The sequence below is a fragment of the Xenopus laevis genome, chromosome 1S (genome assembly GCF_017654675.1).
Source record: "Xenopus laevis strain J_2021 chromosome 1S, Xenopus_laevis_v10.1, whole genome shotgun sequence".
Taxonomy (NCBI): domain Eukaryota; kingdom Metazoa; phylum Chordata; class Amphibia; order Anura; family Pipidae; genus Xenopus; species Xenopus laevis.
In genome coordinates, this window is record NC_054372.1 from 70,758,352 (window position 1) to 70,785,018 (window position 26,667).

Genomic DNA, 26,667 nt, shown 5'->3' on the forward strand with positions numbered 1-26,667 from the left:
TACAACTTGTGTGTTTGCTTCAGAAACTCTACTATGGTTATAAAAACAAGCTTCTTCAGACCGTATCTGTTATCTACTGTGTATGCTGCACTTTAATGGCTGCCCCCATGTCTACATAGCAGCTTGTTTATATAAACTATAGTTGTGTTTCTGAAGCAAACACACAAGTTTTACCAGTGCAGGGTTGCAATAAATTTTATTGCCATTCCTATAAAAAAACTAGTTTCTTTGGTTACTGTTCCGTCAAGCTTTCCAGTGCATAAGGGCAATAGTCCAAGGGTTACACTAGTACTTGATAGGTGCCCCTTCCAGAAAGCAGGGAAAGCTCTAGTAAAACCTGCAAAAATATTATACTCTAAGAGCAATATAAAGAAATGTAGATGTGTTTTCTAATATAATTTTAATGAGATGCTCCTGTAGAAAGGATATGGTTCTAGATAAAATAACTACTTTATTGTTAAGTTGCCAGGCAACTATTAACAGTTTGTGAGTCTTATCAGCTTAAGAATCCAGTTCTCATGTGAAGATTATCATTTAGTCCTTGTTCAATTAGTTTTATATCCTCATGGTTGTCTTTGATAATGCTGATCAAATGGCTCACACCTTCTTGCTGTTGTTTTAGATGCTAAGAAAAGGGGGTGGGGAAAAAAGATCAAATCAGCATGGTGTAAATTAAGGATGTATTCAAAGCAGTATAAGTATAAATTTGTTTTCACATTGGGCTCTATTTTAAATGTGAAATTGCCTTTTCAATCGCAGGGCTTTTTGAGACCAGAAATTCTCATCTAACTGTTCTTAAAACAAGGAAGACTCCGCTAACTGTTATGCAGTATAAAAATCAATCATTCTTTTAACAGTGACCAATAATCAAAGGCACAGAATACTAGATTTACAGGCGACAATGCAATTAAAACATTTGCTACAACTCTATTGCCCAATCAAAAAAGATCAGCAGACTTTCATAGGTATCCTGTTTTAAAGCAAGGATCGTATTGCCTGCTTGGATTACAAGACCTAGACACACTTTGGACCTTTTACTACGTTATACCATATAACCAGTAACTAGTTAATTTACTAGTTTGAATATAAACTTTTAAACATGGCCTGTAACAAGATCAGCCATTGACCTAAATTTCTTAAATTATACTTCTCAGTAAACCTGAAGATAATTGTGTGCTCCAGTATAAAAGAGGGAGGACCTGGGTTTCATGTATTTGATGCACTTTCATGTATTTGATTGGTGATTAATTTTCTTAGCTTATTTAAAATTGTAGGTAATAATAGTTCTGAGTTTCCCAGACGCAGAAGTTCATGTCCTAAAGAAATGTTCACTAACATTGGAAATAAACATCTTCACAGATTTCGCAGATGTTGCCCACGGCAATTATATTTAAACAGTCACCTACAAGTTAAAAAACAAAAGCAAAGATCTGATTGGTTGCTATGGGCAACATCTCCAGAAATCAGTGGAGATATTTATCTCTAGAGTTAGTAAATCTACCACATTATTTATTCTCACTCAAGAGCATACTGTTTGGCCTACTAATCTGTCACCATTCTTGCAGATCAAGGGCACAGTAAGCACACAGTACACCGTCATATAGTCTACAATACATTGTCGTGTACATTCTCGGGTAATATGAATGCAATCACTGACAGGGAATAGTACCAGACAAGCCAAAGTAGAAAATAAGTGACTGAGGGAGAGCAAGCTGCACAGTGTTCATAACCTTGAAAAAGGGAGTCCTCATAGCAATTCTATAATTTGTGGCTTTACATTTCCTTTAAACACTGTTCTAAAAGAAAAAAAATATCCGCCAATGATGCCATTCCAAATAATTCATATATTGTAAACTCCGCACACCTGTAGTTCACTCTCCCTGCTTATGGTGGTGCTGGACTTCCGTAGACCGGGCAAGGTCCCTTAGCAACAGTGAAAAGAAGTAACCGGATCCGCACACACGCAATTTTTTAGCAGACAGGGAATATCCCCTTTCATCCTGATGAAGGAAAAACGTTGATCTTGTTGGTGGCACAATAAAAGGGGATATTCCCCAACTGCTAAAAAATTACGCGTGTGCAGATCCGGTTACTTTTCACTGCCATTCCCAATAAAACATAGATCTGCTATCCCCCCCCCACCCCCCAAAAAAAATGCCCACTGTTTATTACCCGTGGATGTTTAAACGGGTCATTCACCTTTAAATTCAATTTTAATATGATGAAGGGAGTGCTCATTGGAGAATCTGCAATTTCTTACTGATTGTGGTTTTTAGCTTATTATTCAGGAGCTCTCCAGTTATCAGTCTCATATGGTTGCTAGGGTAATTTGGGCTGAGAGACTGAAATATGAATAGGAGAGGTCCTGAATAGAAAGATGAGTTATAACAAGTAACAATAAAATGTGTAGCCTTCTAGAGCATTTGTTTTTATATATGGGGTCAGTGACTCTCCATTTGAGAGCTGGGAAGTCAGAAGGCATATAAATCAAGAAAAAATTAATACCGGTTGAAAAGTTGCTTATAATTAACCATTCTATAACATACTAAAAGTTTACTTAAAGTGAACCACCTTTCTAAAATGCAAATGCTTTACCTGTTTGATCTCTCTCAAAAGATCTGCATCAACATAATATTTTTCTTCAGACCGTACAGCTCCAAAATGATTCTGCATTCTTATTTGTGACATCAGTTCATTGAGTCTACCCTGAAAAACAAGGCTCAAAGTCATTTTGTCTGTTTATATATGTATGATACACAACTCAGACAGAGAGAATGTTAGCTAAAGTGGAGTCTTTTCTCATCTGCCATCACATCAGAATATGAAAAATATCTAAAGGGAATAAAGAAGATGACCAAACTGCTGCTCTTGAATGGCATGAGATACTTCATTTTTAGATGTATACATCTTAACATAGATATGCACATAGTAGCAAAACACCTGCACATCCAGAGCTGTGGAGTTGGAGTCGCGTAGTCGGAAGCAATTTTGGGTATAGTTGTCGCCATAAAGGTACCGACTCCGAATAACTTTAAGCACAAGCACTAGAAATATTCAAATCATATTTAAGAGCTTCTGTGAAGGAAGATATGGCAGAAGCAATTCTGTTTCTAAGAACAATAGTTTAGTTAATTGTATCTAACAGCTTTTCTACAGCTATATGCCAGGTTCAATTAATATAGAAGCTCTTTAAGGTTTTCCAATTGATTTTGCTTTATGTGGTTTAATTTTGATTCAGAAAGGATGTGGTATAGATGTAAGCATTGGCAGTGATAAAATGCTGTGTATATGCTGTTGTGTACTTAACTTGTTTCCATCGACATGAAAAATACATAAGTATATTAAAGGAACAATACCACCATGAAATGAAAGCTTTTTCAAGTAATAAACATATAATATACTGTTAGCATGCACTGGTAAAACTTTGTGTTTGCTTCAGAAAGACTACTATAGTTTATATAAACAAGCTGCCATGGGGGGCAACCATTCAAATTGGAAAAAGGAGAAAAGGCACAGGTTACATAGCACATAATAGATAAGCCCTGTCCAATAATAAACTGAAGGCTGAAAATTACTGTATCACTCACCTTAAACTGAGTGGGTGCATTAAGTTCACTCTGGATTGTATCAAGCTGTACACGTAATTGCTCTTCTTCTGCTTGAATAGCAAATCCACTCTTCCTTTGTATTTCTTGTTTTATTAAAACCTATTAAATATACATTAAACCTTACATTTAATCTTAATATCCCATACAGTGCACAATGTTTTTAAAGCATAATGAAAGCATCTTAAACTGCTTGCTATTCCGTTTTAATCAAGCAATGACAAAGCATTAAGGGACAACGGACCTTAAATTAAGTAAAGAATATATAGTATTTGCCCTTCTGTGCCTAAAAGTAAATAACATAATAAGAAATTTACAGTACCTGAACTCAGACCAGGTCACTGCTAGATACAGTTATATAATTAAGATCAAGCTTAACATTAGATTCAAAGAATTTAGGTAGGGCCGATGCCAAAATAACCGGACCTGGCCATTCATAACAGTTGAAAAATCTAAGAACTCAGACTTGATAAAGGGCCCTGTTAATGTTTCAAAAAAAATTTTGGGGACTTTAATCACAAATGCAGTATGCTGCTGTTTCATTACAATATTCTGCTAGAAAGACTAACCCCTGACAGTTTGGGTCAGACAGTTCAGCACCTGGTACCTGGAAAAAAGACACCCACCAGCTAAATCACTCAAAATATCTATATAAAAATTTCTAGAAAAGTTATAGGGAGACACCATTACCTGAAGTACTCTGTGAGAAAGTTCCATTAGTTTCCTTTTGTATTGGCCAATTTTAGCCATTGTTGTAGTTTGGTTTTTCTGAAGTTCACCAATATCTTCTGAAATAATCTGAGGGAGATATTTAAGGCCATTAATGTTTTGTTTGAATTTTTTTTCCACATATAGAAATATATTTTTATTTATATTACACTACCAGTATGCCCATTAAAACAATACATTCAGAAATCATGGGAAAGATAGATTTTTGTACTCCTCATAAAATCCTTTTCTCTTCTCCACATTGGGGGACAAAGGCACCATGGGGATGAAGATCCTGCATCTTGGAAAGCAGACACTAAACAGTTGACTTCTAGCTCCTGCTCTGGGCTTCATCCCTTCCTCCAACCCCTGGAGCCAGTTTATTTAACCGAAGAAGGAGAAATCTCTTGCATATAACCCAAAACAGAGGAGTCTCCCCCAACCTATCAAACTCACAACAAACCCCTCTTAGAGGAGTAACCATACTGCATGAACGATTTACAGGGAGGGAAGGCCTGTGTCCCCCAAAGGATTTTACGGTGAGTACAAAAATCTCTCTTCCCTAGATTGGGGGACACAGGCACCATGGAGATGTCCCAAAGCAACCCCAGAGGGCGGACAATAACCCCTAAAGGAGAAGGAAAGCTACGGAGGCATTTTATTGCCAATAGATTAGCTGCAATAGTTCAAGCTAGAATGCTATATTTAAGCTTTAAGCGACAACTGTCTGCAACACCTTCCTCCCGAAACTGGCTTCAGCTGACGCCTCTACGTGAAGCCTGTAGAACCGTGTGACGGTGTGTATGGAAGACCAGGTGGCTGCTCGATACAACTGGTCCACTAATGCCTGGTGTGTGAACGCCCAAGTGGTGCTCATAGAGTGAGTCAAATGGGCCCTCACCTTAAGCGGAGGTGCTCTACCTCTGTGTGTGTGTGTAGGCTCGGATGATCGTAGCCTGAATCCACTTTGATATAGTTGTCTTTGAGGCCCGTAGACATTTACTTGGACATTCTGGAAGAATGAAGAGTGAGCCCACGGATCTTATCTTCTCTGTTGCCAACAAATATCCCTTGATTGCTCAAACAACAACTAGTTTGTTAAGCTTTGCCTCTAGATGATCCTTTGGATCTGGATAAAATTATGGGACTACCAAGTCTTGTTCGCACAAGATAGCCGCCAGCTCCGAAACCCTCCTCACTGATGTGATTGCTAGGAGGAACACTACCTTTTCCGTCAATGTAGACAGTTGAATAATGTCTATTGGTTCGTAGAGGTCCTCTTGTAGGACAGAGAGAATCTACGGAGAGACCCTTGTTCAAACTGCTCTGGAGGAATGCTACAATCTCTTCTACTCAGGCCAGCCTTGGTTCCTTGTCTCTGGATTCACACCACTCAAGTCTTCTAGATACTTTTTGGCCGATATGGGTTTTCACGCTAGCAGCATGGTAGGTATAGCCTCTGCTGGAGCCCCTGATGCTTGTAATACTAGGGCCGTTAAACCACGCCGTTAAATCCCACCAATGTGAATTTGGGTGGGCAATCGGACCCTGTGTGAGCAAATCTCCTCTCTGTGGTAAGTGTAAGGGCGCTTCTGCCACCATGTTTATGACATCTGCTAGCCATGTACTTTGCAGCCAGTACGGGGGCCACTAGTATGGTTAGAGTTCCTTCCATCTTTATCTTTTTTATGACTCCTGGGAGAAGAGCCAGAGGTGAGAAAACATCTGCCAACCTGAACTTCCATGGGATCACTAATGCATCTACCGCATATGCTTGCGGGTCGAGGCTTCTTGCCACGAATTTTGGAACCATGTGATTGTGACGCCATCAGATCCACCTCTGGAAGGGCCCACCTTGTTACAATCAGCTGGAACACTTCCTGATGTAAACTCCATTCTCCTGGATCTAGGGTTTCCCTGCTCAAGTAGTCTACCATCCAGTTGTCCATCCCAGGTATGTATACCGCCGAGATTGCTGGCACGAATTCTTCTGCCCAGTGTAGGATGCTTTGTGCCTCTGCTAGGTCTGTCCAATGTCTGAGAGAGTATAGAATCGCTCTGAGCGCTAGGAGATTGATTGGGAGTCTCCTTTCTTCCTGATCCAAAATCCCTGAACGGTCAGCTGATCCATCAGCCCAGAGCAGAGTCCTGCGCAGGTCCAATTTTTGGATCCCGTGCCCGGCCCATACCCGTTACCTGCAATACGGACCCGCTACCTGCATTCTTACCCGATTGGACCCGCTACCTGACTCGACCCGCAAGTACTTTATCCAAAACCCAGACCCGCTGATCATCAAGAATCAGGAAGTGCTGTCATTGTAAACCGGAAGTGATATCATCGGAAGTAGGCGTGATCAGTAAAAAAAAAAAAAAAAAGACGTAAAACAGGAAGTGCTGTCATTGTAAACCGAAGTGACATCATCGGAAGTAGGCATAATCAGCAAAAAGGAGTAAAAATCGCTATTGAGAAGACCCGCGACCTGACCTGCGTCTATACCCACACCCGGAACTTCTACCCGCAACCCGCAGGGTACCGCACGTTTTTACTGGTACCCGACCCGCTGCAGGAGGAGGAGTTCGCTTTCTAAGCTGCGGGATCTTCATCCCCATGGTGCCTGTATCCCCCAATCTAGGGAAGAGAAACAAGAATAGACTACAAATGCAAAAATAATGTTACTTTTAGGATAAAGTAGTAGGTGTTGAAGGACCAAATGAAGGGGGTCCCTTTCCCAGAGAATTAAAGTCTATTATATAGAGGCAATAAAAACATTGTGCTTAAGAGAACTAGAAATTATTATGACTGGAAATGTCATTTTATATAATAACTTATTGAACAATCTTAAAGGTTCAGCTTCTCTCTGGTAGTATTGATCCAGGACTTAAAACTTGTTATAGGAGGTCACTGCCCTGGAAAGTGTCTGCGACACGCACATACTTATTGGGCTCTGAGCAGCTGTTGAGAAGCTAAGATTATGGGTTGTACCAATTCATCAAGCAGAAAATTAGGTTGGCTGGTCATATCAGCTAATGTTAAAGGGGCGATTATTAAATTGTGATGCTAATTGTGATGGTTTCTGATCTGCCAAGTGCCAATAATTTGAATGAATTACCAGGCAGCCATATATTGTGACATTTACTGTATATTATATACATTCAGTATATAGTGTGTCGGTCCCTAAGCTCAGGTAAGTGACAGCAGTACAGAGCATTGAATCAGCAGGAAATAAGATGGGGAGCTAATGGGGCATCTTAGGATGCACAGATGTTTACTGCTAAACAGTCTTGACTCCCTTTGGATGATAAAGAAGTGCAAAACACAATGTACAACATGTCTGCCCTACTTCTTTAGTTAAGCTTTAGTGCTCATTTAAATCTTACATCAAGTCTGCTTTGGTGTTGCTTTGTCATCTGATCTTGGACTTCAAGTCTTCTTAGCAGCTCTTTAAAACCAATCATAGGAACAGGGATAAGCCTGGAAGAATAAAAAATTTTGTTGCATATAAATCACTGATATCTCTGGAGTATATATGTTCAGATTAAACACGAACACAATGTTCATTCATAAAGAGCCAACAATTCTCATCAAAATAAAAAGTGTAGTTGTTGAACTAGCAACTCATTAAAATACATGTATAGTCTATTGCACTGAGGGCTGTCTAAATGTTAGGTACCACAAGTGAAATAAATTGCTAGGTTTTTCATTGGGCCGGTGCTCCTGTTAGACGAAAACTGCACCAGCCCATGGAAAAATGACCTAAATGCTGCCATGGCATCTCCTTTCCTTAGATCTTTGCTCCTTTCGCTCATGGGCAGTAGAACAGATCTCACCAGTTTACTCTACTGTGCATGTGCAAACAGGGTTTTTCACCGGGGATGCCAGTAAAAAGAGAAATAAAATGCTGTTGCAGCACAGATTTGTTTCTACAGGCTGGTGCAGTGATCTAACAGGAGCACAGGCCAATTTGGCACCCTCAGTGAAATACACTTTAAATGTCCTTTAACAAATCTAAAGTCAACTGGCCTATATACAAAAATGATGCCCCCTTTAAATAATATCTAAACAGTCCTGGTCAGTGATCAACTCAGAGGAGGTGCCACCTGTATACAATGTTCAAATAAAAATGAACACTTTTGGATGTGTTCTCTCTCTTTAGAATAGTAATGCTGTCCAGTCCCTCACCTTTCAGGATCTGGATTGTCCACTTTGGCTTGTTCCCAGATTATTGGATCAACACCTAATACAAAGAAAAATAAAACCAACAGCATTTACTAGACTTTCATACATAAATGTGACAATCCTTTAAGCTTTCATAACTAATCTTAGTTAGACTAATATAAAGAGCTGCCTTATGTATAGTGTCTTTATTCCAAACACAGAAAACGACATTACTTTATACAAACTCTCATTATCTTTTCTCAAATATTGAGCCACTCATCAGCTTACGCTGATTACTTCACAATGAATACCTGAAAGAGGGTTCTGGATGAGTTGCTTAATCTGTACTGGAGAAAGTTCTGTTTGGGCCATTGCCCCTGTAACCCCGAGCTGCTGCATATTAGCCTTGATGTGTGCTTGTTCAAAGTAACTGAAAAGAGCGCTGGCTCCGACTCGCCTTGAAGTTCCATTAGGAGACCGCTCTACAACATAGATTATGACTTCTGTTCTAAAAAAAAAAGTTAAAAATATGAAATGTACTATTTGCTGCAGAGCCTAAAGTTTGCTAGCAATTATGGCTCATTTGTTACTGTAGTTACTGACTTATTTTAAGCTTTACTCTGGTCATACACTGGCCAATGTTGTTACAGTTTATTAATCCTTGTATATGACCAAAATAACGGACTTGTAAATATCTTGTCAGAAATTGGCCAGATAAATAATTAGGTAGGTCTGAAAAGCCCAACAGTAAACACTGTGGATTAAATTGGGTTTAGCAGTGGACTGTTACCATGGCCTCACACAACCTAGTGTAGCATTGCAAAATGACTAGGACTACAATGGAAAACAAACCATTTCTGTACAGCCCAGGATCAGTGAGGTGTATTTGAGCAGTGCCAAGTGAAAACAGAGTAAACACAAAGAAAATCACCACTGAATAATAACCATGTCTCCTAAGTATTTGTAAATTAATCAGTTCTCATCTATAGTCCACTTAAAATCAAACAAATACTTACTCCTGCTATTTACGGTTTTTGTTGCACCTTATACAAATTTTCATATGTTAGTAATTGCTTTTTTACTGTTGTATATATCATCTAAGTTACAGACAGTTTTATAGTTACATAGTTTGATCGGGTTGAAAAAAGGTCAAAGTCCATCAAGTTTAACCCCTCAATGTGTTTCAACTACACACATAATCCTAAACAAATATGAAATACCAATTGTAATGTCTTATCTTTACCAATGCTAGCTCACCACTAACAATATGATATAATATTGTACACTATTCTGTAGGCAAGGTAGGCAAAAAAAAAAAAAAAAACACTTACTGGTTATCTGCTTTAGTTTTAACCCCTTCCACATTTACAGTCAATGTCTGGTGTCCCCCAAGGACTTTGTGCAGAGATTCCACTAGCTGCTGTTGCTGCCCTCGGATGTCGGATTCTTTTTTGTTGAAGATAAGAGATATCAAACCATCTTCATCCTTGTTGTTAGGGATGTAGCTGAAACCAACAGCCTAAGGGACATTATAAAGCAAGAAAGAAAAAAGCTTCAGAGAGAAATAAAAATGGATCCATAAGGTGCATAAAAAGTAATAACTCTAAGCACTAACTAGGTCACAGTCATATAGGTATGTCTGGCACCTAATGCACCTAATGCAAGAAGTTATTTTTTTTTTTTTTACGTCTTTATGTGATGTCCATAAATCAGACAAATAGGTATCAAAAACTCACATGTTCGTTGTACAACGTTTCACTGTTTGATCCTCACTAACACAGTAAACTATTGTATAGTTGTATATTGTATACAACTATACAATAGTACTATATGATTGTATACTAAAAACAGACTCTTATGCTTTTCTCCTTTTAGTATTTGAAGTTGCTTTAAAGGGGTTGTTCACCTTCCAAACACTTTTTTTCACTTCACTTGTTGTTCACCAGAAATTGTTTTTTTTATTACTTTCCATATTATTTTTTTAAATTTTTTTCCAAAATCACATTTTTCAGAATTTATTAAACCCCGAGGATGGAAAAGTCAGAAAATCCGGCATCTCAGTAAACTATTACTGTAAACTAAAAGAGCTTGCTTTTCTCTGTAACAATAAATGTATCAATTTAGAGGGTCGGCAAATTTTGAAGTGCTAAAACTTCGAAATTCGGCCATCAAATTGAAAAATTTGATAGTCAAAGTTTTTTTTGATTAAATTTAGCTGTTTGCGATCGAATTACAAAAAAAAAAAAAACGTTGAAGTTTTTTAAAGAGAAGTATTTCGATTTCCGAATGTTGGAATATTCAAAGTATTTTGAATTCGAATAAAAGTTGAAGTCGAATTTGGCCTATTCGATGGTCAAAGTACCCAAAAATTACCTTGAAATTCGAAGTTTTTTAATTCGAAAATTCACTTTGACCTTTGATAAATCTGCCCCTATGTATTAAGATCCAAATTACATTTAAAAAAAATGTTGTCCGGAAAAAAAACTCAGGTTCCAATAACAGGTCCCATACCGATACTATGTCGCCTTGCTTTGAGTCAGTATAATATTTGGTATACAAAATAAGTGTTTACCAAGCTGAAAAAGGTTTCTTTTGTTTCAACTTTACCTTAAACCTACAAAATGGGTTTTCCTGGGTGAATTCCACAGGAGGTGTGTTATTCATAAAAAAGCCTTTGCCTGTTCCCCAAAAGGCCTGAAGTTGGTTCCACTTTGCCAAGATTGCATCTCGCTCATCCCCAAGTAAAGTCGGTGCAGAAAGAGCACTAGCAGTGTTTATGAGTTGGTTCGACTGGGGGGTGCTTTGAAAAGATTGGTTGAAAAGACCAGCTCCAAGCACTACAAAACAAACATTTATGATTTTATTTAAATACTTTTGGTTAACAAAGAGCCCACACTCGCTACACTAGCAAAAGTTACACTAATGCACATACAAGCTGCGGAAACATTTAATAGTAATATTCTTTTGTGAAATAAGTTACAAATGCCACTGGAGATGCCAGATCACCACTCGTAAAGAACTGAATGGCATACCTTGATGAGTTAGTCTATCAAGAGCAAAACACATGCCTTGTGTGTAACTAAATCCACTGCGAACAAATTATCCTATAGGGATGCTCATAGGTTTTTTAAAAAAAAAAAAAGAAAGAAAGAAAGAAAGAAAGTAGCACTAAAAAAGGAAACAAGAAAATGGAACAAGAGAAATTCGGAATCACCTAAGAAAATCTGAGTTTCCTAAAGAATTCCATGGAGAGGTGAATTAGATCCAGGAGAGTGGGAAAAGCCTAATTACATTTGCATTTCCATCAATAAGTATTTTAATTATCTGAAGCTCCTGCATGTGAAAAGTAGATTCCCACAGTAAGATGCAAGTTGGAGTATAGTAGAGAATGTGCTGAAACAGATTACAGTATAGGTATGGGATCCCTTATCTGGAAAGGCCGTTTCCAAGCAGATAATGCTCATTTTTATAAGATCTCTGTAACAATAAAACAGTGCCTTGTACTTGATGGTAACTATACTGCATGAATCCACATTAGTGGCAAAACAATCCTACTGGGTTTATTTCATTCATCCAAATTATAGAAGGATCCCTTATGTGGAAAACCTCAAATGCCAAGCATTCCAGATATTGTATCCTATACCATACATTTTACCAGGTGGTTTATAATTACTACTTGGTAAGCTTATTTTCCACTCTCGAATGGAAAACAATTGGCTAAATACGCAGGTATCCAGAAAGCTCTGAATTACGTGATTCCCATTCCAATTTTTCAAAATCATTTCTTTTTTTCTATAAATATATATAGCAGTACCTTATACTTGATCCAAAATAAGATATCAATGTTATTGGAGGCAAAACCAGCCTATTGGGGGTTTTCAATTTTTTCTAGTTTAATTTTATAATTTTCTAGTAGATTTAAGTAATGAAGATCAAAATTTCGGAAAGCATTGGGGGCCCACAGGGTTCCAAACTTCCAGGGGGCCCCCTGCGCACATTCCGGGAAGCGGGTCTGGGACAGCAGGGGCCCATGAGGGCCAGGGCCCACTGGGTTTTCTCCCTGTGTACTGCCGGCCCAGTCTGACCCTGATAACAGGTCCCATACCGGTACTGCTCTGTGTGGCTTCAATTTTATTATTACATATCTTTCTATTCAGGCCCTCTCCTATTCATCTTCCATTCTTTCATAAAAATCACTGGCTGGTTGCTGAAAATTGCAACTAGAGAGCTGATAAAATTGACAGCTGCTGAAACTCCAAAATGGAGAGCAGTAGAATAAAAATCGAATGTAATAATGTAAAATCAAAATTAAAAAAATGGTGACCAACTACAAATAGGTTCAGAATAACACGGTTTACGTCATACTAAAAGGTGAGTAAACCCTTTTAACATTTTCAACCATTTAGACATTTTTAGACCAAATCTTTCCGATAGGAAAATTTTGTTAAATATAAAAGCAGCTTGAAGTGCCGATTCTTTCCAGATTCATCAATCCAATCTCTTATAAATCAGTCACTATGGGTGCTGTTAAAGACATTAGCCCAAAGCACCAAGATGTAATTTACCAGTTAGCATGACTGCAGGAGTGGATGTTACTTTTTTTGAAACCGTACAGTAAATAAATTTTTCATTACACCCATAAAGCATTATGACAGCTGTAAATGTATAACAGCAATACTCCATTAGAAGGAAGATATCTAAAGGGCAAAAAACTGTACATTTTAAATATTTGTTTTTCTATGCATATTTTTAAAGAAGAAATACACTGTACATTGATTCCCAATCAATAGTCCTTATATACTAACCTGACTGCTGTTGCTGCTGCTGGGATGTATTGAATCCGGTGAAACCCAAACCTGTTCCAAGACCAGTACCTAGACCTGTGCTTGTTGTAGTTGACCCAAAACCAGTTCCAAAGCCAAATCCCTTATTTTGTGTAGCACCAAAGAGACCTATACAAAATAAGGTTGAAATGTTTATGTTGAAAACAATTAATACAGTTTGAATGACAAATCCATTTATTAGAGGTTATCCTTTTTGAATAACTTCAACCATACACTGTACACAGTAGGTAGAAGCAGCAATGAATGTGTAATATTTGGCAGTCTTTGTCGGTCCTGTTGCAGAACTAAACTCCTTAAAAACACCCTACAGCTAAGGTGTTGGTAGGTGCTGGGAATCGCTTTGCTTTTAAATGCCTACAGTTAGGCCCATAAATCTTTTGACAGAAAACTTTTTTCTAATTTTGGTTCTGTACATTACCATAATGAATTTTAAATTAAACAACTTTCAGCTTTAATTCAGTGAGTTGGACAAAAAGATTGCATAAAAATGTGAGGAACTAAAGCCTTTTTAAACACAATCACTTCATTTCAGGAGCTCTCCATGCAGGTGAAAACTTAAAAGGGATACATACGGTCATGGAAAAACATGTTTTTTTTCAAAACGCAATAGTGCTACTCCAGCAGAATTCTGCACTGAAATCCATTTCTCAAAAGAGCAAACAGATTTTTTTTATATTCAATTTTGAAATCTGACATGGGGCTAGACATATTGTCAATTTCCCAGCTGCCCCATGTCAACTGAGAGCTGCAGTGAAGGCCTGGCAGAGCATTAAAAAGGAGGAAACCCAGAATCTGGTGATGTCCATGAGTTCAAGACTTCAGGCTGTCATTGCTAGATAAGGGTTTTCAATCAAGTATTAGAAATGAACATTTTATTTTCAGTTTTTTAATTTGTCCAATTACTTTTGATGCCCCTGAAATAAAGTGACTGTGTTAAAAAATGGTTTAGTTACTCACATTTTATGCAATCTTTTTGTTCAACCCACTGAATTAATAGAGTTACAAATATACTGCAAATAAAGTGCTGTACAATATTATAATATACAAAAGTGCACACATGGAGGACACATATAATACATACAATAAATAAGTATAAATACACAGAGATAGGGAGGCACATGTATTAATGGTCGAATTTCGAATTCATGCAAGTTTTTTTAAACTCCCTTATATTCGAAGGGGAGATTTATTAATAAAATTGAATTGTTAAACTCGGTCGAATTTTACAGATCCGAAAGCTTGAATCAAATTCGATTTGCATTATAAAAACTCGATTTGAATTTAAAAACATCCATTCAAATTTGATTCGAATTTTAAAAATTAAATTTGAGTTTTTTCTCCCAAAATAAAACTTGGATCCTCCTGGACCTCTCGCATTGACTTATACCGTATTTAGGTAGGTTTTAGGTGGTGAATAGTCAAATTTGAATTCTTAAAAGGGCCATGATAAATCTCGAAAATTCAAATAAAAACTCGAATAAAACTCAAATCGAGTTTGGATAATTCACAAACCAAATTTGAGAGTTTTGACAAAAAAAAAATTCTAATTTTCACTTCGACCCTTAATAAATCTGCCCCTTAGGGTCACGTGGTAGGAGACACTTTAGAAAGGAGGTTCCTGCCCAAGTAGATTAGTCTATGGGCTATATTTATCTAAAAGTGAAGTTAGAGATCACCACAGTCCTCTAGAGTGAAATTCCACCATTCTCCATTTATTTCTATTGGATTTTTAAAAGAGTATTTATGAATGGGTAAAAGTTCATCCTTTGATAAATACAACTTTCAAAATCCCATAGAACTGAATGGAGAGTGGGCGAATTTCACTCTAGAGGACTGTGGCAAACTCTAACTTCACTTTTTGATAAATATACCCCTAAGTTTGTGGATAACATACAGGCACAAATTGGAGGGCAAAAAATGCACAGGCATTAATATGATAAGTGAAAGATAGAGACTAGTCAAAGATAAACCCCTGGCATCGTGCTGAATTAACAGAGTTAGTGGTCATACTATTTATAGTAACAGAAAAGGGGTGAAGGGTTGGGTTTGGATTGGAAGACCGTGAGCAATCTGGATTTGTACATCAGTATTTAGTGAAGGGGTGTCTAAATATATCTGAATGTCATTGGCGTATAAATGATATTTAGGACCAAATTAAATGAAGTGAAGAAAGTGTAAAGGGAGCAGAGCAGAGGACCAAGTATAGAACCCTGACACACTCCCACACTAAGCTGAACCAGGGAAGAGGATTTGTTAACAAAAGTAACAGAGAAGAGTGGTTAGAAAGGTAGGAAAAGAACTAGGATGCAGCTGGATCACAGATACCAAGAGAATAAAGAATATGCATAGGAAAAGTATGGTCAAGCATATCAAAAGCAGAAGTAGTCCAGGAGAATGAGAATAGAGTGTCCTTTGTCCTTGGCATTCTGAAGATCGTTTGCAACTCTACATAAGGCTCAGTTGAGTGTGCATGTCAGACTGCACAGGGTTTAACAGGTAATGGGTCCAGAGAAAGTTAGTAATATGAGAAGAAAAGACGCAGAAGTTTAGAGGTTAGGGGTGAGAGAGTTGTGTAATAAATGATACAAAGTCTATAAGTAGGTACCATGTACTGGCCACCTATTTAAAAGTAAACATCATATTGTTTACTATGGGTTACTGCAACTGCACAAAGACTGGGCCGTTTACATACTGGTTTTGTCCATGAAGCATATACGTAGCTTGTCTTACTAATGTAGGCCAAAAATTAATTGCTAGTTCCTTCGCCAATAGATGCCGACTTGGCCAGTCTTTGCTAAGCAAGCCCCATTAGCCCATGTGTGGGGTCAAAATGATGGCATCCCTGATCATTAGCTGATTAATGAGATATAGATAGGATGGCGCCTTCCCTTCTCCTACTCAAACCCTAATTTTACAGTTTCTTGGATTCTAGTTTGCTTGTTTTTTGCAGTCCCTTCATATATTTTTTTCACATTTTAGTGGGAGCATTTCCTGCATTTCCTTTTCCTGCATTGTACATTATCAAAGCTAAAACACTCACGCATGATCTCTTTCTATCTCTCAGCCTATTTTAACTGGCCTCCCAAACTCCCATAGTCTCCTTACCTGAGGTTGTGTTTGCTGGAGTAGTAAAACTAAAAGCTGGCCCAGTAGATGCAGTTGTAGTAGCTCCAAAGCCTCCAAATCCACCTTTAAAAAAATCCACAATCACATTAACCCAAAACAACACAATTGATTGATATATGGACATATTTGCAGATGTGTTTTCTATATGAGTTTGGCTGTGTGATGGCCATGGCTGATGGTCTATTATATATCTTGAAGTGTTCAACAGGGCTGTAATTTATTTTAACAGAGCTTGTTTACAAGTGGAAACATACATAAAGATAGCAACATTTACATAGCAGTTCAGTTTTAATGGGGCTTTATCTGGCTTTTAACATTATATACATACCCACTTCTTATGTACCCCTATGGTTGGTCAATAGTAATTTAAAAGCAGTTTCGTTTTATCAAGGGCCTTTTCTCCTCAAACAGTGATTCCACAGGAAGTAATGTTCTAAGAATGTGTTTCTAGTTCAGACAGAAGTCATTTTTTTAAGAGAATCTTCATTTTTATTACACTTGTATTCTTTAAAATTAATGGTTTACAGTTTTGTTTTGTGGCTTGGAATTTAACCTGCCGCCTCTTTGCAATAACATAATTACCCTCGCAACAAGCCAGCAGTTTGGAAGTTAGTAGAGAAGATAAAGAAATAGTCTGAATATAAAGAAAAGTCATAAAATAAATAAAAATAATAAGATGAAGCCGCAGTTACTGAGCTTTTAGTTTTTGGTTCACTAAAAATTTAAAGTAGCTTAGAATGTGACTCCCTATAACACATTAGCTTAATGTCAATGCAGGGCAATTGAATAGTGAACTTCCCCTTTAAATAAGAAGCAAGTACAGGTTTACTGCTTCAGGGGAGCTCTGTCGTGTTCAGACATATTTGTACATCTGAATGAAAACAGAATACAGTGAATCATGCCCCAATTAAGAGTACTGCCGATGTCAAGCACAAAACATTCAATCACAGGATAATGCTAATGAAAAATGAACAAATAACAGTGTACAATAATTGCCATCGTTAATATCATGGGACAATGCAGAAAGAGTATGTTGTGTGCATACAGCAACACTTCTGAGAAAGCAAACAGGTGTGGGATCTGTTATCGGGTAACCCGTTATCCAGAAAGCCCCGACTCCATTATAATCAAATAATCCAAATTGTTAAACATGGTTTCCTTTTTCTCTGTAATAATAATAATAATAATAATAATAATAATAATAATAATAATAATACAACAATACCTTGTACTTGATCATAATGAAGCAAAAACAGTTTATTGGGTGTATTTAATGTTTACATGACATACTTGTAGGCTTAAGGTATGAAGATCCAAATTACAAAAAGATCCATTATTCGGAAAACCACAGGTCCCGAGCATTCTGTATAACAGGTCCCATATCTGTACTGGAAATGAGGAAGGGAATGGCAAATGCACTACATTGACAGTGTGCATAAACTATAAATAAGACAATTAGAGTATTTTTGCAAAGGCTGTTTATGCAAAAATCTTGTTGGCACCTAAAAAAACAGTAAGTAAAGGGAGGGTAGACCCAGTAAAGCAAAAACTTAAACTACACCTGTGTACAACACTTACTGTGCTCTAGCCTCTTTACTTATGAGTCAATGTATTGTTTTAAATATAACAGAATGCAGCAGAGAAGAGATGCTTCCTGAATCAATAAATTCATCTTCGGACTTCCTGACCAGACCAGCAGAGGGTGCCCCGCTTACACATTCATGATAGCACTAAAAACTATAACCATCACAAAACCTTTAAAAAAAATGTATGGGTGGATATAGGACTCATTAGGGACTGTTGCAAACTGCACAATTTGCAGACTGAAACTGCTGGTCTGCTGTATGCACCACTGTGATTTACTTCACCTATCATGCTAGTTGGAAAGGGTAAGCAAAAACATGCATACTTTACGGAGGGTTGGTGAACCACAACAGAAACACAAAAACTATACTTCAGGGATGATGAAATGTATAATATTCTCTCTTAAAATATAACACGTTAAACCATAAAATGAAAAGGAGCATGTATAAAAAAAAATCATTAAATATATATGGAACTTAGAGGCGTACATGTACACTTCATTTAAAGGAGAACTAAAGCGTAACTAAGAAGTAGGCTAGACATGTTGTAGATTATGTTTTGGACTTTTGTAACAGCACAAGTCACCAAAAGCCCTTTAGCAGGGAAGATCTGTGCCTCCAAAGATGCCCCAGTAGGTCCCCATCTTTTCTCCCGATTCACTGCACATGCTCTGTGCTGCTGTCACTTACTGAGCTTACGGACCCACTCACAATATACAGTACACATAGATGTCACAGTATAAGGCTGATTAATAATTAATACATAAAATTACTACATGGCAGCACAGAAACCAGTGCAACTAGCATCAGAATTTAATAATCAATGTTGCAGCATCAGTGTTTATTACAGGCCAACCTCATTTCCTTAGATAATTTGCGACAACTCCTAAGCTTGGCTTCTCAACAGCTGCTCAAATCACACCGAGCATGCGAGTGTCACAGACACTGTCCAAGATGGTGAACTGCTGTGACAAGTTGGAAGTCCTGGATCATTGCTGCTATTGAGAAACAAATGTTCGATTGGTACAATAAGTTAAAATATGTAATTTTTAGCCATATTAATTTTTAGGGTTTAGTTCTCCTATAAAGATGACTATATGTGAACATGGCCCCTGCAATGAAGATAACCTCTGGTATTGGTCTGTGCAAATACCCTGCTTCACATGTGCCTAATAGACAAAGTGGTAACCCACAGGTGTCATTGTGAATAACTGCCAGCAAAGCATTGAAACCACATCATTTTTCAAGCAGGCACACAGCTGAAATGTTTTAGTGGTGGTGTGCCATTACCCTTATGGTTTGCACATGAAGTAAAAGCAATGCTTCATTTTATACCTACTAGTAATTATTTTTCTTGATGAAAACTATTTTTCTAGTACAGCCCTGTGTCAGTAATTATCTCTACTATTTTATGTCACATGCGTAATTTATTACAGAAATAGTACCTTGTCACTACTATAAGTCAGAAAAAACAGCACTCTAGGATTTGGTTGCTTTAACACACCACAAGCTGCCTACACAGTCCCACGTAGACATCCCAATCCAACAGTACAGTTTGTTTCTAGCTTTTCCGAGCAGGGACATGTCTAAATGTTTACTTTTTAATATGGCTAATTCATGTGGACATCAACAGTCAAGAAACAAATATGGAGGCATGACGCTTTGAAGTGTCAGATAGCTCCAGTATCAGAATGCCACTGAATAAGGAACAGTAACACCAAAAAATTAAAATATCATGTATTGTTGTCCCGCACTGGTAAAAGTATCCGTTTGCTTCCGAAACTCTACTATAGTTCATATAAACAAGCTGTTGTGTAGCAATGGTGGAAATTGAAAAAAAGGCTGTATGGCACAGGTTGAAGTGGATAACAAATAACGCCATTATGTTCTTAAAGAGCTTATCTGCTATCTGCTGTGTAACCTGAGCCTTTTCTTTTTTGAATGGCTGCCCCCATTACTATACAGCAGCTTCTTTATATAAACATTGGAGTGTTTCTGAAGCAAACAAAGCCGTTTTACCAGTGCAGGGCAACACTGCATTATATTTGTATTACTTTAAAACAAACACTTTCATTTTTTGATGTTACTGTTCTTTAAACCATTTGTGGGGACAGATCACAGAATTATATTAATCAAAAGACCGTTTTTTTCCATTGAATACATGATGGTACTAGAAACTATAAACCATAACTTAAAATCATATGCACATGTTCTAAATGTTTTCTACCCTCTGTCAGTTATATGGGTTTAGAAGAGCAGATTTAATGAAATATTAATGAGATCTAAACCAACAGTTTATAAAAATTATTATTTATTCATAACAAAGTCTTGCTTTAAAAGAGTCCTGAACTTAAGCATTTAGAGCAGTATCAGTATTTGCATGTGTCTCAGTTGCAGCATTCAACCAGTAATGAAAATAATAATGAAATAATGTTGAAATGGTGATAGGTTGGTGGAATGTGTGACCTAAACTACATTGGTCCAAGAATTTGCGATATTAAGCCCTTTTTGGACAGAGATTGAGATCACAATAATAAATATTAATATTAAAAAAAAAACAATTCTACATGAGTACGTATGGCAGAGGAAAGATCTGTCTTCGTAGCAAGGTCACCGGAAGAATATCTTTTACGGATTTGGCCACACATAATAGTTTGGCCTCTGGACCAATAACCATACCAAAGACCTATGTAGACTCACTGGGAAAACAGTACATTGACACTTCAATGAAGTCCCTGCCCAGCGATCTGGTTATCCATTGGGTAGGCCATAATTTTGGCTACAGACATAGACCAAAAAGATGCCAACTTGGTCTAGCAAGGTTAAATCAGCAGGCAACATTTGGGCCATTCAAAGCTACATACTTTTTTTTACATTTTGCTAGTTACCATATTCTTAACCTCAAATCTAACTTTCAGCTATTAATATTTTTAAATACAGTATTAATCGAACAGAAAAGTATCTGCTAGACTCCTTGTAGCATAGAAAAAGTTGTAAAAGTCACTTAGTCCAGCCCTAGATAAACTACAAAGATGATGGGGATTATGCACCATTTTACACTGCTGGTAACAAGTTCTTGTTTAGAGTCAGAAATATAGTTTATTCTATACATAAGTATTCATAATAAGCATAGGATAAACAAAAAGTGATTGTATGCCTTTAAACAAAGACATGTTACATCCAAAACACAATACCATGGAAAACTAACTAATTAAAGGAGAAGGAAAAGCTCTCTTTACGCGGGGGTGCCAAAAGTTAGGCACCCCCAAGTGATTGTATATACTTACCAAAAATGGTCTATAGTAGAAATAGTATTATTCTCAATGCCTTTAGTCTACTGCTGTGACTTATTCTTGGACCAATGCATTGCATTTTATAAGACAAACATCACATACATTCATATTGCTCTACCTGCACTTGCCAGGGTGTTACCAAAATTGAAGGGTGCTGCTGGAGCAGTAGACACACTGAAATTCCCAATGTTAAAGTTTAAAGCTGGATTAGCAGCTAGTCCGAACCCCCCAAAGTTAAACCCACTGGCATTGGAGGTCAACGATTCCAGCCCTCCAAATCCTGATGAATAGGAAGCATGAAGAAAAGTTGGTAAGAATTAGAGTCAGAGTGCAAAAGTAGGGAATAAGAAGCAAAAGAGACAGTAAAATAAAATATCGCACAGCAACAACCAATTTTAGGTTTGTGTTTTGGCTATCTTTTAAATATATCTGATTCAAGGAATGATTATGAGGCTGTCATTCATCCAGGCCATGATATACAGTATTTAGTAGTCTAAAGGAACTGGACATCTGAATAATCTGGAAAGCAGGTTTTCTGTGGGCTTTGTCACCCATGTGAATGCCCTTCATATGTCATTGCCCTATGCAGCTCAACATAGTCATGCACAAACACACAAGGAGAGAAGAGAAGGCTCAGAAAAAAAAAAACTGATAGATAAATTACACTGTCTACATATAATTGTCAGGAGCAGAAGTAAAAAAAGCAAGGATGGACCAACCCCATTGTTCAAGACACCAAATTCACCATTCTTAATTTGGACAAGTACCAGAACTGCACAACATTTAAAAGCAATAGGACTAAAAGATCTATAAATGTCTGACGGATTTTGTGAGCAATAAAGTAAATTAAGACCTAGGTTTGATCTTAAATCAGATTGAAGATGTAATGTTAATGTCACTGCCATTAACATTACACTTAAATGGCAGTGAGGCATCGCAGTTACATTTATTTTAGAATGAGACATAACAAAGGAACATTAATCAACGCTTTTACAGCCAAAGAGTTGGTCAAAATATAACAACAAAAATGTGTTTTTCCATGTGAGATATCCAGAGGCAGGCTTGCTCAGATGGGTAGTAGTGGTTGCTTTGCTTGCATGCTTTTTTTTTCTGAATGTAACTAGAAAGGAGTTAAGTGGGTTAGATTTTGGCTTGGCAGTTAATGCCCTCCAAATCGGTCATTCACTAATGTGTACTATAATGTATTGCAATCTGTTGCCATGCTGCCACACAGTTTATGTATCATTTCTTGTGCATTATCTTATGCAATATAAAGGAAATTTAATTTACTACATGCAGAACTGGGTGAAAAAAGGGCACTATCTGCCATGTTTTTAGCACTTTTCCCCCTGCTCTGAATCTAGGACAACTGGCAAAGGTTCACTCCAAAACAGAGACATGCTGAATACAGCACTGTATTCATGAGGGGTTGGCAGAGAAAGGGACCTAGACATCCACCCTCTTGCCTCCAACCTTTTATACCCATGAGCCACATTAAAATGTAAAGAGTTGGGGAACAACACATGCAAAAAGTTCCTGGAGTGCCAAGTAAAGCTGTGATTGACTATTTGGTAACCTGTTTGTAGACTGGCAGCCTACAAGAGGCTCTGTTTGGCAGTACACCTTGTTGTTATGCAACCAAAACTTGCCTCCAAGCCAGGAATTCAAAGACAAGCACCTGCTTTGATGCCAACATCCAAGGGGTTGGTGAGCAACATGTTGCTCATGAGCCATTGGTTGGGGATCAGTGTGTTTTTCAGATATGCAAGTAAGGGAGCACCAGTAGGTGCAGGCTGCAGAGGAGCCCTGTACTTACTGCTTGCCCTTTGTCAAGAGTTAGTACAACGATGACCTGTGCCCAAAGCTGCTGCACTCAGCACCTAGCAACAAAGTGAATAAACACATCTGACTGAACAATTAGGAAAAAATTAGATTAAATCAATTTAAAACCTAGACAGGTCTACCCAAAAGTCCTTGTAAAGTTATGTAAGTATCTCAGGAAAAATGCAAACACCTTTAAAGGAAAAAAAACAATTTTGAACACATTAAGAAATATAAAAGATTATTCTAAAAAGTCGCTCAAGAAACACAGGACAAAAGTATGACTATGATTAACTATGATCAAGCAGATAAACAAGTTTATTTTTACCTCCAAAGCCTGTTGGTGCAGTTGTGGTAGTTGTACCAAAACCAAACCCTGATGTAGTAGTTTTAGGTGTAAATGTGCCAAGTGAAAAGCCAGTAGTACCTACAAATGAAAATATGGAAGAAAACCATTCCAACAGTCATAATATTACATATAGGGATCAAAACATTCATTATTCATTACTGAAATTAAGAACTATTGCACATGGACCCTTGTGGATCTATCATAAAAAAATGTTTTTGCTGAGCATGTTTTACAGTTTAAAGGGATTGTTTACTTTTGAGTTAAGTTTTAGTACTGTATAATGCAGATAGTGATATTCTGAGACAATCTGCAAAAAACTATTTAGCAGCTCTCCAGTTTGCAATTTCAGCAATGTGTTGCTAGGGTCCTAGCAACCATGCATGTATTTGAATAAGAGACTGGAATATAAATAGGAGAGGATGTAAAGAAAAAGTAGAGTAATAAAAGTAGCAATATTAAAAGTTGTATCCTTACAGAACATTTGTTTTTGTTTTTAAGGAAGACAAAATGAAAAAACTACAAAAAAAAAGAACAATTAAAAGTTGATTAGATTTGGACATTCTATAACATATTAAAAGTTAACAGAAAGGTAAAACACCCCTTTAAGTTTGTATTTTTAAGAATGTAAAATTAGCAGTTAAATGGGATGTAAGGCCAACAGCTTTATCTTACAGCTGCAACCCAATAACTAAATAACTATGTAGGTGACTTCTCCTGCAAAATGCCACACAGTATATGAGGCACTTTAGAGCTGTGCGGACAACTAGAGTGAATAAAGGTCCACTCAGATAAAAATTATTGGGTTCATTCAGCAATTCAAACCCAATACTCTGATACTTCCTTTTTTGAAGTGCTTCAATGGCAATTAATCCAGAAACACTTCAAGGAACAGTAACATCAATAAACAAAAGTGTTTTAAAGTGATAAAAATATATACTGTTGCTCTGCACTGATAAAACTGGTGTGTTTGCTTCAGAAACGCCATAGTTTATATAAACAAGCTGCCGAGTAGCCAGTAGGAGAAAAGCCCCAGGAAAGACAGCAGATAACAGAAAAGCACTGTAGTATACAATGGGATTCTTTAGAATGTATCTGTTATCTACTGTGTATGCTGCTTTTGAATAGCTGCCCCCATGGCTACACAGATTGTTTATATAAACTATAGTTGTGTTTCTATAGCAAACACATCAGTTTCAATAGTGGAGGGCAACAGTACATTACACTGTCATTCCTTTAAAACACCTTCATTTTTTTGGTGTTACTGTTCTTTTAACTATTTACCTCTGCCACAATAAGATGAAATTCAGTTAAAGGGGAACTCCAGCTTCCAAACCAAAATTTGATAAAGAGGCCCACATAACACAGAAACCCCTAATATACCCATCACAGTTGGGTATATTTTTCTATGCTGAGATCCAGCTGTTTAACAGTTCTTCTCTTTCTGCATCATTTGAAATCCTGGCAGGGAAGTAGGGACTAAACACTAATGTTAGAAACATTTTACAGACAGCATGCAGGAACTACATAACCCAAAATGCATTCCACTGCGATGTTCCATTCCTTATTGAAACCACGTGTGCAGGGAATTGTGGGGTTTGGAGGATGCAGGCTGAGGATAGATAGTTGCTGATAAAAAGTAAAGGCCCCCATACATGGGCCGATAAAAGCTGCCGACAGACCGTGGCAGCTTATTGGCCCAGGTGTGGGGCCATCAGACGGGCTTCCCCGATCGATATCTAACTGAAAAGTCAGCTAGATCTCAATTGGGCAGGTTAAAAAATCGGATCGTGGCCGTATGTACGCATGTATGTGGTCCTGCAATCCAACTGCCCGTCCGCCAAACGAGCGGAACTCTACGTCTATGGCCACCTTAACAGTAGTCAGCCAGCTCAGCAAAGAAGTCAGACAGATCAGCAGGGGGCTAGGAACTGTTCCAAACCATTAAAATCATGAAATGCCAGCATACTTTTTAACTGATGTATATTGCAATGTTGGTAGAAATTACGTTTACCTTTCAAAAAGCTTAAGTTATGTTTGTGTGGAGTTCCCCTTTATGTGGATTTGTCATCCACTGCTTAAGAGTGTTATAGCAAAGAAGGTTCATTGTGGGCAAGTCAAAGAAAAATGTTTTTGTATGGTTATCTGGCAATGTTATATGGAACTCTAGACCAAATGTACCCTATACAGCATATCACAGGTAGCTCAGCCTCAGGCCCTAAAACCTTCTATTTAATGTCCAGATCAAGGGTTAGATTCTTCACGGAATGTTTTAAAAGCATGTAAAGTGAGATTTTTGCAAAGCTTGGTGACAAAGTTCCCATGCATATTTTAGCTGCTCAGTCAGATATTTAAATTTAGAGGCGGTCCCTAAGGCGGCAGGCCTCTAGTAAGTTAAATGGATTTCATATTTACCAAGCACTTCTCATTTTGTTGGTACTGCTGCGATTTTTCCACAATTGTAGTTGTTTGAATCTACAACTCTGGTAGGACTATAACACTCCCCATAGCCCTGCAGCATCTAATGACAACCCCAGTAGATCAGTGTCACGTTTCTCATGTTGTCTGACGGCCAATACATTACCCCATCTCTGCAGGTTTTGCTCGCTCACCTTGATTGGCCGGAGTCCCGGTGGTAGCTCCAAAATTGAATGCCATGCCCCTACTCAGCGATACCCCGAGGTTTTCTACAGAAGTTTAACCCTCCTACCACGGCCGGCTCCTGAGTCTGACACACAAGACTATAGCAACTAATCGTACCAGCCCTGCCAAATTCTGATTAACTCCCGCGCTTACGAAAGCGCTTGTCAGATAGGCCCAGCTCAGAAGGAGAACACGCCGCCTTCCGTACGACACTACGTATACGTCAGTATCATAGAGATGCCGTTTTCTAGACAGTCGCCCTATAGTAAGATACATGCGGTTCACTCGTGCTTATGCTGGTCCCTGGCTTGTAATGTACCTTGTGCCCCCTAGTGTTGGTACATCATATCAGTTTAGGAAACAGAATGGAAATACAGGTTAACTAATTGTATACTGTTACAAAGGAAACATACATTCCAATTCTTTAGCATGATCTTATTCTGTTTGCCCAAGTAAAAAAAGGTGCATGAACTGCCTAAAATATAATTTTGTTTTACACATGTTCCTATAAAACAAAGAATATCTTCCTCCTCATAACCTTC

The 26,667-nt window shown here is 37.7% G+C and overlaps 1 protein-coding gene across 3 annotated transcripts; it reads right to left on the reverse strand.

The window, feature by feature from the left end:
* Positions 1-383: 383 nt before the first annotated feature.
* On the reverse strand, positions 384-26,405 carry nup54.S (nucleoporin 54kDa S homeolog). 3 transcript variants are annotated; one of them, XM_041574012.1, is made up of 14 exons: positions 26,095-26,405; positions 23,465-23,563; positions 21,434-21,595; positions 16,419-16,502; positions 13,275-13,421; positions 11,077-11,306; positions 9,801-9,988; positions 8,781-8,977; positions 8,494-8,548; positions 7,692-7,785; positions 4,296-4,403; positions 3,588-3,707; positions 2,596-2,706; positions 384-625 (listed from the first exon to the last, which is right to left on the reverse strand). In XM_041574012.1, the coding sequence occupies exons 1-14, from the start codon at positions 26,138-26,140 to the stop codon at positions 497-499; spliced, it is 1,770 nt and encodes a 589-aa protein (XP_041429946.1). In that variant the 5' UTR covers positions 26,141-26,405; the 3' UTR covers positions 384-496.
* Between the last annotated feature and the right edge of the window lie 262 nt (positions 26,406-26,667).